Genomic DNA, 19,288 nt, shown 5'->3' with positions numbered 1-19,288 from the left:
CAAAGTGCAGATTTGGCACAAAAAAGGCATCTTGATGTTTTAAACATGTTAGTAAATCTTTACACAGAAACATTACATTACCTTACATTACATGTCATTTAGCAGACGCTTTTATCCAAAGCGACTCACAATAAGAAACAGAGACATACAAAAGAAAAAAAAGCACTACACAAATCAAAAGAAAAGAAAACAACTCACACAGATCCAAGTGGTGGGTGATCAATTAAAGAGTGGACATGATGCTCTGTTTGGAGCTGTAAAGAGAGAGAGAGAGAGAGAGTAAGAGAGAGACACAGATAAATACAAAACACACAGAAAACACTGGTGGACACTGAAAGAGGCAACTTACGCACACAAGTTGGGGAGTGCAAGAGAGAAAACACAAACTCACATAGAGAGAAAGAGGGAGAGTGACACACATTCTTTAGTTTTGTCCAACAAATAAAATGAAATTAAAATGAAACATTCCGCCTAAAAGTCCGTCCTTATCCATCATTTTGCCGTAGACTGTCCTGGCTCAGTTACGTGACCACGTCGCCACCGGAAGTAAACAAATACAACTGAAAAAAACACACACTAGGAAGAGCATGGGTTTCATAAATAAGTTTTATTTCAGTGTTCACAACAAGAAGTCAGTAACTTTAGCACAAAGGCCAGCTGGAAGTCCATCTTGTCCCTGGGTCTTCATCTGTCCCTCCCTGTCTTCACGTGTGCTGCAGCAGCTGCAGCTCATCACCGCTATAGTCAAGATCTCTCAAACCCTGGAAAGGTCACCAGTCAGTCACATGGTTTTCAAACTTACATGCGTTCCAAAAACAAACGCATTTCTGTATGAATTTGGAAAAGTGGAAACATTCTGCTGATATTTGAAGAAAAAATAAAAATCCTACATATGATCACCAGGCAAATTTGATTGATATTGTTGTTGGCAGAGAAATTTATTTTTAGATAATTGAAAGCGTTATAGTCATAATTCAGATGGTAAGAATACATAAAATGTAAATATGTTAAAATGGTAACCTACCCTTCACACAGGTGAGTATTTATTTAGCCCCTTTTCCACCTATGGTCTCAGCTTGTAATGAATTGCCTCAGCACGGCACGTTTTAGGTTGGTTTTCCATTACAAAATAATATCTACTCAACATTGGCAGAATCATCACTGCATGAAACTGCCATGATTTTGTTTTACACACGAAACACACAAACGAGTGACTTGTGACTTGTAAGGCAGTTGTTTTCACTGTAACCGAATTATTAGAGTTAGTGAATTTAAACTATTTGTTCAGTACTTCCTCCATGACCGGAGCACAGACTCTGTCAGACACAGTCACTGGAATACTCATACTCTGGATACTGTATACTCAATACAATATCCAGAACTAACAAATCTTCTTTTCCTTTCGGCTGCTCTCTTCAGGGGTCGCCACAGTGAATCAACCTCCTCCATCTCACCGTGTTCTCTGTATCCCCCTCTCTCACACCAACTAACTTCATGTCCTCTTTCACTACATCCATAAACCTTCTCTTTGGTCTTCCTCTAGACCTCCTGCCTGGCAGTTCCAACCCCAGCATCCTTCTACCAATATACTCACTATCCCTCCTCTGTACATGACCAAACCATCCTTATCTCCAAAACATCTAACATGTGCTGTTCCTGATCCTGATTGACTCATTCCTGATCCTATCCATCTTCGTCACTCCCAAAGAGAACCTCAACATCTTCATCTCTGTTACCTCCAGCTCTGCTTCCTGTCTTTTCCTTAGTGCCACTGTCTCTAGACCATAGCTTCGCTGGTCTCACCACTGTCTTGTATATCTTTCCTTTCATTCTGGCTGATACTTTTTTATCACACATTACCCCTGACGCTTTTCTCCACCCATTCCAACCAGCTTGAACACGTTTCTTCACCTCTTTTCCACAATCTCCACTGCTCTGGACTGTTGACCCTAAATACTTTCTTTATCTCCACTCCCTGTAGCCTCATGGTTCCACTTGGGTTCCTCTCATTCACACACATATATTCTGTCTTGCTGCGATTAACCTTCATTCCTCTCCTTTCTCCACCTCTCGAGCTTTTCCTCCACCTGGTCTCTGCTCTCACCACAGATCACAATGTCATCTGCAAACATCATAGTCCATGGAGATTCCTGTCTAACCTCATCTGTCAGTCTGTCAATCACCACCGCAAACAAGAAGGGACTCTGAACCCTGATGTAGTCCCACCTCCACCTTGAACTTCTCTGTCACACCTACAGCACATCTCACTGCTGTCTCACAGTTGGCATACCTGTCCTGCACCAGTCTAACATACTTCTCTGCCACTCCAGACTTCCTCATACAGTACCATAGTTCCTGTCATAGGCTTTTTCCAGATCTACAAAGGCACAATGCAGCTCCCTCTGACCTTCTCTGTATTTCTCTACCAGCATTCTTAAAGCAAATACTGCATCTGTAGTACTCTTTCTAGGCATGAAACCATACTGTTGCTCACAAATGCTGACTTCTGCTCTCAGCCTAGTTTCCACTACTCTTTCCGATAACTTCATTGTATGGCTCATCAACTTTATTCCTCTATAGTTACTGCAATCCTGAACATCTTAAAAATGGGCACCATCACACTTCTTCTCCATTCCTCAGGCATCCCCTCACACTCTAAGATCCTGTAGAATAGTCTAACCAGAAACTCTACTGCCTCCTCTCCTAGACACTTCCATACCTCCACAGGTATATCATCAGGACCAACTGCCTTTCCATCCTTCATCCTCTTCAGTGCCCCCCTCACTTCAGCATTACTAATCTCTGCTACTTCATGGTTCACAGTAGTCACCTCTCTTTCATTTTCCTCATTCATTAGCTCTTCAAAGTACTCTTTCCATCTTCCCATTACTTCTGTGGCACCTGTCAACACATGTCCCTCTCTATCCTTAATCACCGAACCTGCTGGACGTCTTTCCCGTCTCTATCTCTGTTTTGCCAACCTGTATAAATCATTCTCTCCCTCCTTACTTTCCAACCTAGCATACAAGTCATCATACGCCCTTTGTTTGGCCTTTGCCACCTCTACCTTTACCTTGTGCTGCATCTCCCTGTACTCCTGTCTGCTCTCTTCAGTCTCCTCAGTGTCCCACCTTTTCTTTGCTAACCTCTTTCTCTTTATATACTCCTGCACTTTAGTCTCCTTATCTACTTTCCTTCCAGACGACAAACCAAGTACTCTCCTACCTGTCTCCCTGATTACATTAGCTGTAGTTGTCCAGTCATCTGGGAGCTCTCCCTGACCACCCAGATTCTTTCTCAATACTCAAAGTATTCACTACAGCCATTTCCATCCTTTTTGCAAAGTCTACCACCATCTGTCCCTCTGTGTTCCTGTCTTGGATACCAAACCTGCCCATCACTTCTTCATCACCTCTATTTCCTGCACCAACATGTCCATTGAAGTCTGCACCAATTACCACTCTCTCACCTCTGGGGATATTCTGCATCACTTCATCTAACTCACTCCAGAATGTTTCCTTCACCTCTAATTCACATCCCACTTGTGGGGCATAGCCACTAATAACATTTAACGTCACACCTTCAATTTCAAGCTTCAGACTCATCTGACACTCTTTTCACTTCCAGGACATTCCTAACAAACTCCTCCTTTAGGATAACACCTACTCCATTTCTCTTCCTATCAATACCATATTAGTACAACTTAAAACCTGCACCTAAGCTTCTCGCCTTTCTTCCTTCTCTGCATCATGTCAATCAACTCTCTAGCTTTTCCCGTCATCGTCCCAATATTCAAAGTCCCTACTCTCAGTCCCAGACTCTTGCCTTTCCTCTTTTCTCTCTGTTTCTGAACCCACGTAGCCCAATTTCCACTGTTACCCTGTAGGTTATCGGCACCAGTGGCGGTCGTTGTTAACCCGGGCCTCGACCGATCCGGTATGAAAGTCATAGGTTTGATTTGCATATTTGTTTTTTTACGCCAGATGCCCTTCCTGACGCAACCCTCTGCATTTATCCGGGCTTGGGACCGGCTCAAAAAGACACTGGCTTGTGACTTCCTAAGGCTGCATTTCCAGAATAAACAAATGCAGTCAGGAAAAAAAAGGCATAACAAATAAATCAAAATGATACAGACTCCTCCTCTCGGTCCGTCCAAGACCAGAGGGAACTTTCTACAGTATTTGCTTTTTGTGTGTATGTTTGTTCTCTTGTACTTTATTTGTGCCATTTCCTTTCTCCTGTTTAAACTGTTTGTTTGGGAGCAACAACATCTTGTTTGTTAGTCGGGAAAACATATTCAGGCTTGTGGACATGCTTCAAGACAAGAGAAGAGAGGTAATTGAACATATTTGCAATTTGATTTGCATGACAACTAAGTTAAAACTCTAAGACAACAGAGTTACAAAAAACTCCCTTTGATCCAGCTCTATAAGTAATTTAAAGTTAAGAATCTGCATAATCATCATCCTCCCTATTATCTGATATTTTGTCTAGAGGCAACCAAACTAGTCTAGTTCCAGATGTTATGTTCAGATATGATTTGCCTAGTGCTTGCTCATTGTGTGAACTGTTGGGGTTCTCTGCTCTCTTTGATGTTGTCTATGTACAGTGCCTTGAGATAATGTATGTTATGATTTGGCGCTATACAAATAAAATTGAATTGAATTGAATTGAATTTTTTTAGTTTGTTTAGTATTTTGCCTAGATTATTAAATAGTTTTGGCTTTATTAGTTTCGCATCCTTTGTTAAGGTTTATTGTCCCAACTATTCTTTATTCTTTATTATTGGAATCCAGCTGCCACTTTATCCTCCACCAGAGGGTCGCGGGGGTGCTGTGCCAATCTCAGCTGACATAGGGCGATAGGCGGGGTACACCCAGGACAGTTCGCCAGTCCATCGCAAGGCCACACACACATAGAGACAAACAACCATTCACTCTCACACCTATGGTCAATTTAGAGTGTCCAATTTACCTAATCCCCATATTGCATGTTTTTGGACTGTGGGAGGAAGCCGGAGAACCCGGAGAGAACCCACACACACGGGGAGGTCTTCTGTGAGTGCTAACCACTACAGCAACCGTGTGGCCCTCCCACAAAAACATGTGGCGGTTAATTGAACACGGTGTACCCCGTCTTTCGCCCTCTGTCAGCCGGGATTGGTTTCAGTGACCTGCAAACCACATTTGGGGGATAATGCGTCAACAAGTCCTCATAGAAGCTTTTCTGTTGTAATTACCTTACAATGTCCATTGTTGCATACGCAAGGTCTTCATTTAGGCTTGATTTGTTTGCATTTCTACCATGGTTTGACATGATGTGGAGGTAACAACTGTTTCAAATCATAATCAAGATGTTTAAGAGCTGTTGATCTGCATGAATCGGGCTCATTCCCAAACCAGGCCCAAACCAATCAACCTGAAATCCTTGATTGTCGGAACCATCCACAACAAAATGACAGTTGTAACTATTCAATCACACTGCAAATGCACAATGTTCAGAAAATGACTTGCCAGAAATCCACAAATGTTCAGCAGAAAAAGCTAAGACCTAAGACACTGCACAATGTATCTTATATTTTTCTGTCTTTGAGCAGCATAAATCAGAAAGGTAAAGGACAGATGGAGATTATGGCGCAGAGAAGAAATTATTCGATTTTTTGGTGATAATACAGATACAAATTCAGGATTGTTTTTGAAACATTGTTGAAAGTGTAACATAGAGGTATTACATGTGTGTAAAAATGTGTTGATATCATGATTAAAAATAATGTGAGCACTCATCAACTAATGGGTTGCACAGAGGATTACTTCAGATGTCCAAAATAATGCGTTTATATCTTCGATGAAATGAGGCCATACTCACTACTCAGCCACAATTCACAGAAGTTGGATCAGCCCATATTTTGTGTGTGATTTTGGTTTCTTACATTATTTTGTTCTCATCTAATGTAATGAAGAAAGATATTCCCCCATAAGGTATTAATTATCTGCCACATATAGCTCAACATTTCTCTCACTGGGCACTAGAAGTGAGAAGACCTGCAAACTAAAATTAGAACATTGTCTGTTTGTTTCTGTGTGTTCACATTAATGGAACAGGGGTGGTGACCATAGAGCTAACCTTGGCAGGGGTGTTTGTTGATGAATAACATTCCTGTGTGTGTGTGTGTGTGTGTGTGTGTTCAACACAGACAAAGATCATGAGTCTATTTAAAGTTTCTCTTTCACCAGCTGATGGCCACATACATTCTGGGGTGCTTCATTATTATTCTGCCTGGATACTACATAGTGAACTGTATGTACTGTATGTGTTTACACATGTATATATGAATATGTAAACACCATAGTCACATAATTGAACTTATTCATGGAGGCAGCAGTATATTTATCACTCCCCACTCAGTATGTTTTCCTGAGGGTGAATTATGTGTTAGTCTGACTAAAGCCACACTGTTTAAACACATGTAATGTCCGATTGAAAGCGTACTAAATCATCCACATTGGTCCTGTATAAAGAGGAGCACAGTATGCTTTAAAAAGACTCATCACAACATGGTCTAAATACATGTGAAATTTTTATTGCCAACATGTTGCCTTGGGCATAATAATCTCTGACACTGCCTTTACATCGTCATCATCATCAGACATATGATCTTTTATGATGTGGCCCAGGTACTCAATTTGACTAGTGCTAGTTAAACGCGTTTAACGGCGTTAATGCAAACCCAATTTAAAGGTGTCAATTTTTTATCACAAGATTAACGTTCTTTTTGGCCTAGCAAACTTTGTAGTTTTTTGTGTGATTAATTGCGAGTTAACCATGACATTAATTGCGATTAAATATTTCAATCGTTTGACAGCACTACTCGAAACAGATAACACATTCACTGACAACTAAAAAATCTGGAACCATATTCACCATATTCAGTACATACATGTATATTCAGCAGTAGTTGGAACCCTGCACTACTGTGGGTGAGAGATTAGCCAAATCGTCATACATTAAATTGTTTATCATGGTACTACCGATCATACGGGATAATTCTGGAGCTTCATAATCGGTCAGATAAATCATTCGTATACGGATTAAACAGAGCTGGAGAGAGGAGACATCCCTGCTGTACTCCATGACTAACACCAATGGGAGAAGAGAAGCTTGATCCCCATTTTTACCGACCTATTGAAGGCCTTGAGGCATCAATAAATTCAATTAAAACGGATGGATTTTGTCGTTTGTGTGTCTGAGTTGCTTCTTTCAAAGCGCAAGTACTGGTTGTCAGAGGTGCCATTGTTACCATTAAATGATCGAGTAAAATATTTTCCAAGAGTTTAGATATTTAGATATATGCTAGTGCATAGTAGTTTCACTCTCAAGCTTTCACTCTCCCCAGCTCCATCTTTAATGACAGAAACAAGAGTAACAGATAGCAGAGAATGAGTCAAAATGCCATGACTCATGAAACCAGTAAAGCAAATGGATAAAACGGGCTGCTACCTTGGGGCTTACTTGAGATGCTCAGCTGTTATTTGATCTAATCCACATGCTTGAATGTCTGACAGCTGCTTTATAGCTTGAAATTCGTAGTAATGTCCAATGCATCCCTGGTGGTAAGTATGCCTACTTTATAGAGTTCACTCTTAACACAATTAAATAAGGCAGAATAATGTTGCCTCTACAACTCAACCTCCTTGCAAAAATCAGTAACGCTATTGCACAGCAGCTTCTCAGCCATAGAATCGGATCTTGTTACTTGCTCGTGTCTGAGCGTTAGTGAGCTTGTTATATTCCAATAAATGCCCACTTCTGAACCCAGGCCTTATTAACTACAGGTCAATTTCAAAGTTGCCCTTTTTATCCAAAATCCTGGAAATGGTAGTAGCTGAGCCATTCAATATATTTATTGATAAAACTAACATCTTGGATACTTTCCAATCAGGTTTCCTTAAAATGCACACCACTGAGACAGTGACTCTGCGTGTCTTAATGTTGTTGGATATCTCCGCTGCATTTGACATGGTGGACCACAATACATAGGCTAAAACAGACTCAAGGGTGCCCCCATGGATGTGTGCCGTAGGTGCACCCTTGGTATTTATTGCCGTGGAAATAACACACAACTCCCTATATGGATATCCTGGCGGTGTGTGTTTATAGGTCTCACATTAGGCTTTACAAAATGTTCAACTTCATATGTGTTGTTGAGTCAAAGTTATGATTCATTTTACATCACATTTTAGTAGTGATATAAAGTAACGGTAATTGTGCGGAAGTCACAGAATAGACCGTTTGTCTTTTCTTTTGTTCATAAAAAGGAGCCAAGTGAAATTTACATATTTTCCAAATTTCACAAATTCAGTCCAATTTTAAACATCTTGAGTACTTTTTGCTCAGGTGTGTTTATAAAGGTGGAGAAAATGAAAAAAATCTTTCATCCGATTGTGCTGAAAAAAAGGATATAAGACGCTCTATATTGCACATTCTTATAGCCTCTGTATATACTGTACATTTTAACATAGTAATGGAAAAAAACAGCCAAAAGTCTCTGTGTTTTAAGGGTTAACTGGTTATCATCCTATCTAACTGACAGAGGATTTTGTGTCTCCTTCAACCAGATGATAGATGAAAGGACTCCCTGTGGGGTCCCTCAAGGCTCAATTGCGGCTCCTATTTTGTTATTGTTTTTGGTGGCTCTGATTGTCTGTCTGTTTGTTTGTGTTTCACTTGGCAATTTGACCAGCAGAGGCCGCCAGAGGCTTGTTGCGTGAATGGGGGGGAAGTCTGCCATCTCTGATTGCCTTGTCAGTTTAGTAACATTAATAAATTAGCCAATTTAACCTAATATTTAACCTGCCTGTCTGCCATCAAGAAATGGTGAAACAATAACCTTTTACAATTGAATTTTGACAAGACGGAAACACTGATCATTGCTCAGTAAAAATCATCTTCATGTAAAACAACATTTGGTACAATCAATGTTCGGTTTTGTTTATTAAAGTAATAAACGCATTATTCTGTTGTCTTCAGTCACATCCGTGTGTGAAACCTCTAAAGACAGGACGTGTTCTAGTGATGTCTAGCGTCTTTTCAGGCTGACTTTAGTTACTTTTCCTTGACAGTAGTTGGTAAAACTATCAAACAATCTCCAAACACAAGATAATGAATGACAGCGCAAGAGAGAAAATGGGAATACGACGTCATCGTCTTCCTAAATGATCATATTCGCTGTACACGTAAATGCGGAAGGCCGGCGTTTTGAGATTTTCCCACTCTGGGAGGTGTTTATTTCAGGTCCCCTAAAACGCTGTGTCCACGTGGAAGGAACAGCTCTCTGAATGGGACTGGCCTCCAGCCCCCGTCACCCCCATGTGGAGGATAAAGTGTTATTAAATGGATGTTGACACATACTATCTTGATAACCAACAGTAAACCCTGCACCACTGATATCAAACCACTGAGAAAAGGGAGTCCTGTGCTTCCAAAGGGGGGTGTGGCACTGCTTAAACCCTTAGACCTCTGCAGTGGATGTATAATATCACACCCCTCTGTATAGACCAACTCTCGCTCACACACAACACGTGCAAAGACACACCCCTCTCTGTCTCGCTCCCTCTCCGTCCACGCCCCCCTCCCCAGCATTGCCCCAAATCTTTCATCCCAGTCCTCTCATAGGTTCTTTGCAGAGGTAACGAGAGGGACGGGGGCGCTTTATAAAGATCAACTCCGTGCATTTGGCCCTCTCCTCCTTCTTTCATTACATTCTGTCGTTTTAGTCACCAACTCGCTCCAAGATGCCCAGCAAGAGGAAGAGGAACAAGCGTCGCATGAGGAGGGTGGTAAGCGCAGTGGCACACAAACTTTATACTTTAGAAGATTCTTTCAGATGCTGTCAGCGCGTTCATTTAAATGGTGGCGGTTGTTTTCATTAGGAAACAATATTCAATCATATATTAATAATTAATTTCTTTTTTTTTTTTCCCTCGCGGTCAGGGTTAGTTGAGTTCTTGCGAGGAGCGCTCCAAGCTCCGCGCAAGAAGTGGCGACGAGGTGATGATGCATCCACGGCATTAACATCCAAACTAAACAGAAAACATTCATTTAAAAGTACATTTTTATGCGTCTTTTCCCGCTGTTAACTTCGAGAGTAAAATGAAGATACTAGTTTTCCTGCGCCATGTGCGTAGTCTGTGCGCTCCGGTCAGAGGTGCAGTCATGGAGATTGTGGATTTATTGTCACTAAGCTTGAAAAGTGACATTTTCAAAAATACATTTCAAAAAGCATACATCACTATTAGTATTATCATTATTATTATTATTATTATTTCATTGTGGAATATGCTGAAACAGTAGAGCCAGTGATTTATAATAGACATACATCACTTCTATATTAGGTAACTGGGAGAAACTGGAGGTCTGAGCACAGCAGGAGTGGGTGTGGCAGTGAAATGGTTGCAGCCCATCATGAGTGATAAAGTAACACAGAGGCACCAGTTTCTCTGAGAGCTTTCTCAAACACCAGTCTCTGCCATTCCCAGCCTTAATAATCAGTTTTCATTTGATGAACTTTAAAATAATCAATTGCTTCCTGACTTGAAGTACTACTCACTCTGGAGATTGTGGCATTCTTGCTCAGCTTCCCTGCCCCCCTAAAGCGCCTGGTTGTCTGGCCAGACTTCAACACCACACCACTGTATTTGGTGGTGTGATGTCAGTAAGAATATCTTGCCATTAGGTTGACCACATCAGAGTCTGCACAGTCTCTCTGATTCTCTGTATCTGCCACTGACACTGGAGATAAAAGCGGTTCCTGAAGTCACTTGTGCTGTGGTGTTATCACCAGTTCCCTCCGAGATATGGGAGCACAGAAAGGGAAGTAGATACAGGACACTTGAAGACATCAAGATGAGAGCTCCTCTTTGGCCACACATGATTCTGTGTTTAATTAAAATGTGCCTGGGCCTCCTTACTACAGCCAGGGGAACAAAGATATCAACCTCAGTCAACTACAGGTTAAATATTTCTCTATCAGTGTGGATTTCTTGTGTGAGGAAAGAAAAAGAGTCATTACCCCAAAGATAAGGGAGGGGCTGTTTCGATAGTGGCCACCTTCAGGCATGCACACTCACACTCAGTGGTCCACCATTGTGTTTTATCTAACAAAAGCATTTTTGGGGAGTGATTGTAACCTGATTATAATCTGATTGTGATGTGATTAGGTCTACTGTCTGGCCTCCATGGCACACATTAGTGCTGCTGACTGGCATGGTCTCCCCTCCCGCTTCACCAGACCTGTCAGGACGCCTCTAACTCAACTAATTAGCTCCCATTATCTAACTAGATTTGCTGTGCCCATCCCCTCTATCAGCCCCTCCCTCTAGCACTCCAAAAAGAAAAACAAAACCTCCATTAAAGCCCCATGGGGTTTTGTCCAGTGCTGAAAAACATGTTGGACCTGGCTGGGATGGCATGCCTGGTATTTCTGCAGAGATGTACTAGAGCAAAGGGCGTAGTGACATGAGTATCTAAACACAAAGGCCTCAGAGGCATTAGAGCTGCAAAACTTAGCAGCCTGGTTTACTCAGAACCCCTGAAGCCACCGTGTTAAGAGAAACTTGTTTGTTTACGCTGCACCAGGTGCCCAAGAGGAACAATGAAAAGATTGCGCTTCAGCCTCTCAGCTCCTCTGTAATATTTTTATATTGAAGTCAAATACCAACCCAGATATGTTTGTGTCTTTCCCACTTTGCAGCAAGCCCTGAAGAGAACCATTGAAGAGCAGCATGAAGCCACTCGATTAGTCAAAACAAGCCCAGGGATTGCAGTAAGTGTGCCTCCTGCAGCAACTCCAAAGAAAGCTCCAGCACCAGCTCCAGCTCCAGCTCCAGCTCCAGCTCCAGCTCCAGAAAAGATCCCGGAGACTGTTGCCATCGTGGAGGTGCCCAAAGTTGAAACAAAACCAGCTGTGACAGAACCTGTAGCAGAGCCCATCCTGGTCAAAGCAGAAGCACCAGAGCCAGAGGCTGTGGTGTTGGGACAGACTGTAGCAGACGTTGTCGAGGTTGAAGTCCCAGCACCAGTCATTGCAGAAGAGCCAGTTGTCACTAAAGAAGAACCAGTCATCAGTCCAGAAGAACCAGTTGTCACCAAAGAAGAACCAGTCATCAGTCCAGAAGAACCAGTTGTCACCAAAGAAGAACCAGTTGTCACCAAAGAACCAGAACAGAACCCCCCTGTCATTGCTGCTGCTGCAGTTCAAGAGGTCATTCCTGAAACAGAAGCAGTGACTGAGGTAAGAGATATTTATGTTTTAATATAGGTCGGGGTGTTCAAGTGCGATATGAAAATGTTTGAAATGCATCCAGATGGCTGTGGATCAGGGGGCTAAACCATGGCCATACAACAACGGACGCTCCTCCAGTCCACTGGTCATTGTTTGCAAATTTGCATAATTAGTTTCCAGGTTGCATATGTCTTTTTATGTTAGTCATTAGTTTAATTACTTTCTTTACTTTTTTCTGTAAGTGCTATTTGATCAAACAGTGGCCTTTGTGCCATGACTCAGTGCTAAAAGTGAGAAGGGGGTGGAACTGGTGGGAGGGTGAGAGGCAGAGGGAACAGCATGTTCCATTTAGCAAACAGCAGGAGAGACTGACCAGATCCTTTTCAGGAGTCATTACACATTTATGCAGTATGTTATCACCTATATAAGGACATTACAGGTTGAGCCTTTTAGATTTACTTTTGTGTGTTAAAGTTAATGAAATCATACACAAAGAGAGAAAAGAGATCTACAAACATACAACATGTGAGTGACCATTTTGTCTTCTTTTGGTTTGTGGACAGGACAAAGCATTTGAGGGTATTGCCATTTCAAAGGTCTAGGGATAACTAATCAACCTTTTCACCATATGAAGCACCACGACACTGATTGATCAGTCAAGAAAACAGTCAATTCATTGATCAACAATGAAATGAATCATGAGATGATCTGTGTTGTCTTACATCTTCACTGGTTGTCATAGTCTATTTATATGTGTGTGCATTAAGTTGTTTGGAACAAAGAGTTCAGAGTGTCTTCTTACACCATGTGTTTCTCTTCGTATGAGCTGTTTCAAGCTCAGCGTTGGTTTGTGCTGACTTGGTCCTTTAGTTGGACTTGTGAGACTGGTTCTCTGTGTTGATTCGTTTGGCACAAAGTGTTCTCCTGCTAGAACAAGCTGGAGGGGGTGTGTCGACTGTATGCACATGCATGTGTGTATGTGGCTTTACACAGGAAGGCCTATAGTGTGCTGTACCTCCTTCCCTCCCCCCTCCCCTATACATACCTCCAAGCCTATAGCTGGATTATATACTGTATGTTAGCCCCTTTCCTCTATGGTTGCATGTGCACATTTTTTTTTACAAACCAGCAGAATTTCATTCCTCACCCCGCAGTAGCACACGGGATGGTCAAGTAACGTAACAGTGTTACCTCAGGCTCTTCAAGTCTCTGCTCTAAACTGGAACGCTGTAGATGAAATGAAACATTTGTGAACAGCGCTCTGTTGGACCCGATGCATGCACAGGACTCATCCTTCATGTGACACACAGAACAGGTTACTAATTGCTGCGGGGAACACATGTGAGGACTTACATACGTGCATGTGCCTCTTTCTGTGTTTGCCCCCCCCAACAACACACACAATTTTAAACAAAGTTAAACTCATTTCAAATTCATACCAAATTACATGCAGCATGCCAGATTGCAGAAGACAGCAATCCCACTGTAATTTCTTTAATTGTGGTGTGTATTTATTGGTTTGAATTTTAGTGTTCTGCAGTTTTCTGAGGGCGTTTATACAAAGGGGGTGAAATGAGGGAGTAACTGCTCCTTAGAATGCAGTTGGTCAAGACACTCTTGTCGGATGCATGGTGTCCCTCCCCCTCACTTAACTAAAATGCAGCCATACTCACACACTAAAGGAAAATTGTGCATTTACTCAATGATATGGGCACATTTGTAGGACAGCTGTGTGTGCCCCTCCCAGCGCTCAACCTTTAAAAGGTCAGAAAACAGCAGCGTGGAAATAGAATCAGAAATACTAATAGGTTTCGTTACAGCTACTCCAGCTAAGAAGAGAGAAATAACAGAGACGCAACTATGAAAGTTACGCGTCAGTATAAAAGTGAAAAGAGAAGAGATGATTTACAATAGAAACATTTACATCTGTGCCACAGGGTGTTCAGAAATACAAATAAACAATTAATAAAAAGGGTGGTTTAAAAAAAACCACGTAACATTCAAACAGCTCCTAGTTAGTCCTTTATCATTTAACCCATCCTCTACTAGGTATAGGAGCAGTGGCAGCCGGGGAGCAATGGGGGTTGGGTACCTTGCTCAGAGATACTCCATGGGACTTGTTACAAGCCAAGTTCCCTATCCACTTACCCAATGGAATGCCCCCAAAACATAGAGACTATGCTCAAAATGGTAAACGTACACACACACACGTAGACACAAACTCTTTCCCCCTTTGTCCTCCTCAGCTTGTTCAGGCAGTTCAGTGAAGCCAGAGGCACATAACACGAATAGGTTTGAATAAGTGAAGCATAACTCCAATCACACTTTCAGTGGGACTTTCTTTGATTTTGAACATTATCATCACAGAGACAAGCTTTACGCGCCTTTTAAACGTGATCCATGGGGGAACAACATATCAGGAAGACTTCCCTTTTTCTTAAAAGAAACAAACAAAAACTGTTTCCTTGATAATTCATTAAACTTGTGGAAGTAATATGTCGTCACAACAAGCATACACCACTTCATAACCACACTCACCCTTTTACATAAAGCACAGTAGAATACTGTGGTAATACTTGTGTTTATGTGGTGGTTTTGCTCATAGGTCAAACACACACGCACACACACACACACACACAAATGCAATGGAAGTAACAGCATCAGGTAAAACAAGAGCAGCTCAGAGTTTCCACTCGTGTTTAATGAGACAAACCATTTCAATGGAAAGTGTTTTGGGCTTGTGTGACTTCAGCTTCACGCCTTCTAAAAACAAACAAGACTCTTTTCTCGTTTTTCCAGATCACAATTAGGCTTTTTTGACTACAGAGTGGACAGGAGGTCCTACTGTTCATCCCCAAAAACAACGCCACACTAATCAAAAAACACCCATAACGACGTATTGAAGTAACCTAAATGCTGCAACTGATATATATATTATGAATAATGATGATTTATAATATTGTGTCTATAATTACATATATGAACTATGTGCTCCGTGTAAGAAATTGCCTCCAGGAAAATGTTTAATGGAATCAGCACAAAGGCAGAGCCAGAGGGTTAGAGTGAGGCCCCCGACTGAAATCTGATTGTTGTTATTCTGGTTATTCTGGTGTGTTTTAAGCACACAATCAGCTTAAACTGGGAACACTTCTATATTTAATGATGTGTAGTAATCACAGGAAAAAGACTACAAAAGAGAAATACAGTTAGCTAAAAAAAAATCTTTTGTTTTCCAGGTGCAGTCTGTTGATGCTCCAGTCGTAACCACAGAAGCTGAACAGGTAAGACTGAGCTTTTCTTTATGACTGCACGACTCGACAGTGTAGATGCAGTAGGATAGACCATGGATGTTAATACAGCGAGTGCAAATTTGTCCAGGAAGATGCATGTTGCATGGTTTGTTAATGTGTGTTGTGTTGGTTTTGCGGGTGCAGACGCATGATGTCTGTGAGCCAGAGACTAAAATGGAGGCTGAGGTGTTGGCGGACGAAGACGAAGTCACTACGGTGAAGGTGGAAGTGACAGAAGATAACTCTACATTAGAGCCTGGAACTGAAGCCATGGAAGAACCCATGGTGGAAGTACACACCTGTGACCAGGAGTCAGCTGAAGCCGAAACTGCTGCAGAAACAGAGGAGAAGGTGGAGACCACAGAGGAGAAGGTGGAGGTGGCAGTGGGAGAGGTGGTGACGTCGGAGGAGAAGGTGGAGACGACAGAGAAGGTGGAGGTGGCAGTGGAAGAGGTGCAGACGTCGGAGGAGAAGGTGGAGGTAGCAGAGGAGGAGGAGGTGGAGATTCTTGAGCCAGAACAGCACACTGAAGCTGTCATCAGTCCTGAGGAAGAGGATGAAGTAGAAGTGTTGGATGAAGGTGTACCTGAAGTCTTGGCAGAGCCTGTCACAGAGGTGCCACTATTCTTAAAAGAAATATACTTACCTCTTTGCTCTTGTTTGTGTTTTGTGATCAAACATTTTTAAGCATGTTGCTTGTGTTTTTTTTGTCATTTCTCAAGATTCAATAGCAAAGTCTAAAGTATCACTGTGATCTTTATTTGTTTACATCAGGATCCCATATTATTTAAAACTGTATCAATTTTCTTTCAATTCCTGAAGTAACTTTAAAATGAAAATAATGAAATGACAGCACCGGTTGTTTCACCAGGTGTTGACCACTGTCACGGAGGTTCCTGTAGAAACACCTGAAACTCAAGTACCTCAGGAAAAAACTGAGGTTTGTAATCAAGATTTATATGTGACTTTATATTTTTAGATTATGATCTGTGTGTGTGTGTATATATATATATATATATATATATATATATATATATATACTGTATATATGATATGCTAATTGAGTGGAACATTTTCCTCTTTAGGTGCCTGCCATCACAGAAGCTGCTGACACAATGGTTGATGACTTTGTCGTCACAGACAGTGTTGCTGCAGTGACAGATGCCATTGCAGAGTCAACTGCTGTACAGCAGGTGAAAACTACACAAATAGAAATATTATATGGTCTGTCTGTCTGTCTGTCTGTCTGTCTGTCTGTCTGACCCACCTTCCAAACCACCTGTACCTACCTCACTACCTTCCAACCTAATCTGCCCATCCTAAGTGACACAAAACACTGGTTTCCTGTAATTCAGAATGTGACCACCAGGGGGCGAGTAGTTCTCTATTCATAGTGATAGTTTCACTAATCCATTGTCCATTGTTTGTTTTTCATCATCACGTCATTTGGTTTTGCTTGTGTGCGTTACACGACAAGTTATATGCATTTGTAATGTGTGTCTTTTCTAACCTGTTCTTCTTCTTCTGCTGCATTTAGGAAACTCCAGTAATCAGTGACACCACCAGCACCCAAATAGAATCTGCAGTCACTCCTGCTGAGCCTAAACCGGAACCAGAACCTGAGCCTGCTACTGTACCTGTCAAAGAAATGATCATGGTGAGTTACTGACTAATTGTTACTAAGTTTCCATGCCCCAGGATCCTTGTCCCAGGATGCAAGCACGAGGACAAGGAAATCAATTGATAACCCTTTCATTTGATTTTTATTACTGATTTTTTGCATGGTGTGAACAGTATATAGTTTAGAGCACTGTCTTTAAAGCACAACTTTGTCTCATAGCCACTGCTCTCACCTCCTCTCCTTCCAGGACGTCACCCCTGAGCCGACGTGTGTGGGTTTGCCTTCAGGCAATATCAAGGCAGAAATCTGTGACATGCCCTGTCAGATGCAGCACGCAATGGAATCTGTGCAGCTCAAGTCAATGGTAAAGAAAACAGAGAATAATCAAATTAAATCTGCCCCTTTCTCGCAATAAATAACTTCCAAAGAGCCTCATATATCGATATATAAACAGGAAAAAAAAAGCAAGCCACCAAAAACAACACAGCAATCGTACAAACAACAAGAAGAAAGACAAGTTACTTGGTTACCGACTTGCAATTATCATTCATAGGTCACATTTTATGTGATTTATTGACTTAAAAAAATCATTGTTTTGGATCTCTAAATTGTAATGTTCTACAAGCACTTACCCAGACTTTAACACAATAGGTCAGATATGGAACAATCATAATGCTTTATAACAACAACAATGTTGTATTATCTAATGAATCCTTCTCTTTGTGTAATACAGCATTAGCACAGAATTTACATGTGATTTCCTGTTCAAACTCTGTCTTTCAGTTGTGTAGAGTGTAGCCCTTGCAACACTAACAAACACAATCGGTCACTGACTTGTGAACTCACTCATCTGATCTTCTGTTGCTCAGGAAATGTCGATGGAGAAAGCATTGAATGGACAAGTTGTTCCAGAGGTTTCCACTGAGGGCTAGAGCCGCGGAACACACTCCTTCAAATGTTTTTTTTCTTTGTAAGTTGTTCACAACGTTATGAGTTATCGCGTCTCTGATCTTAACGTTATTTAGTGTCTAGGCTGAAAAACATGAATATATCATATTTTTAAAACTATTTTAGCAGCTATGATAATTATATCAGGTAAAGGGCAGTTTCTCTCTCTCTGTCCATCTGAGTAAACAAAACTAAACAAAATCATGTGGCATTTTTTGTCAGAGATAAATAGGAAACTAAAGTCATAAACATGTTGTTGGTGTGGGGAGACACAGCAGACAAGCAGCCAGTGTGAAGCAGACCTTATCCTCCTCTTTGTTTCAGATGTCCTTATGTCATTTACTCATGGAGTCAACCAGCTGACCTGTTTCATTCTTTCTTTCAGGGCCTTCGACAGAAGCATCAGGAAATCGGAGGAAGATCCGAACTTTGAAGTGCCTTTCCTGTCAAGCCACCGAAACAAGATGTCACCATGTACAAACGGCTGACTGTTGTTTGTCATCAGGAGTTTACAATTTTCTTTTTTTTTTTCTTTTTTTAAATGTATATCTCCTCACATGCAGTGAATCTGCATGAGCAGTAGAAGCATTCATAGTTCAGAAATGGAGAAACAATGGTTTTTCTTCACATTTATAAAGTCACAGATTTTGCATTTTACCATCACCTCCGCTTGCGGCTCTCAAAGTGTTAGACTTTTTGGGCCTCTGGGAAACTTTTGATACAAAGCCAGAGGTGATGCTTTAACTTGTCGTTTTTTTTAAAAAATTGTTTTGTATTGACCAGATGATGAGCCACAGTTTTGTGTTCAAAGAGGGGAAAAGTGATTTGGAGCTTTTTGATGGTCTGATTTTTATCAACTTTGAAATAAAGCTGTAATTTATCAGAATACCTTTCATTTGTGTTGCTGTTTTAAACATATATGACGGACAGGGGATAGAAATGTAATCACATATTGATCAGTCTTGGAGTGGAGGACAAAAGAAAAACTAATATAATTTCACCAACAAGATTCAACCCAGAATCTTGTCTTTCAGGTGTAATGATTGTAATGTATACATTTGATTTTAAGTTCCACTCAAATTTCATTTCAATTTGGAAGAAATTTGAAAACTTAATAATTGTTTTTTCATTCCAGACCGAGCTTTTTAT

General features: G+C 41.2%; 1 protein-coding gene across 3 annotated transcripts; it reads left to right on the top strand.

The window, feature by feature from the left end:
- Nucleotides 1-9,673: 9,673 nt before the first annotated feature.
- On the top strand, nucleotides 9,674-19,025 carry LOC122769214 (calphotin-like). Of its 3 annotated transcripts, XM_044025580.1 has the most exons (11): nucleotides 9,674-9,836; nucleotides 11,750-12,289; nucleotides 15,517-15,561; nucleotides 15,715-15,921; nucleotides 15,985-16,185; nucleotides 16,442-16,510; nucleotides 16,656-16,763; nucleotides 17,108-17,227; nucleotides 17,439-17,555; nucleotides 18,061-18,161; nucleotides 18,525-19,025. In XM_044025580.1, exons 1-10 carry the CDS (start codon nucleotides 9,792-9,794, stop codon nucleotides 18,121-18,123), a joined length of 1,515 nt encoding a protein of 504 aa, XP_043881515.1. In that variant the 5' UTR covers nucleotides 9,674-9,791; the 3' UTR covers nucleotides 18,124-18,161; nucleotides 18,525-19,025. The 3 variants fall into 3 exon arrangements, with proteins under 3 accessions (XP_043881515.1, XP_043881514.1, XP_043881516.1); XM_044025579.1 differs by having other exon boundaries at nucleotides 15,715-16,185; XM_044025581.1 differs by lacking the exon at nucleotides 16,442-16,510 and having other exon boundaries at nucleotides 9,675-9,836; nucleotides 15,715-16,185.
- Nucleotides 19,026-19,288: the final 263 nt, after the last annotated feature.

Source organism: Solea senegalensis, linkage group LG5 (assembly GCF_019176455.1).
Source record: "Solea senegalensis isolate Sse05_10M linkage group LG5, IFAPA_SoseM_1, whole genome shotgun sequence".
Classification (NCBI taxonomy): Eukaryota; Metazoa; Chordata; class Actinopteri; order Pleuronectiformes; family Soleidae; genus Solea; species Solea senegalensis.
Note: the sequence above shows the minus strand (reverse complement) of the source record. Positions and strands in the feature narration are given on the sequence as shown.

Excerpts from the sequence above, each read along its gene's own strand:
- LOC122769214 (XM_044025579.1), top strand. The coding sequence starts at position 9,792 with ATGCCCAGCAAGAGGAAGAGGAACAAGCGTCGCATGAGGAGGGTG. Across the intron at positions 12,290-15,516 it reads AAACAGAAGCAGTGACTGAG|GTGCAGTCTGTTGATGCTCC; the intron begins GTAAGAGATATT and ends TTTGTTTTCCAG. Across the intron at positions 17,228-17,438 it reads CTGTCAAAGAAATGATCATG|GACGTCACCCCTGAGCCGAC; the intron begins GTGAGTTACTGA and ends CTCTCCTTCCAG.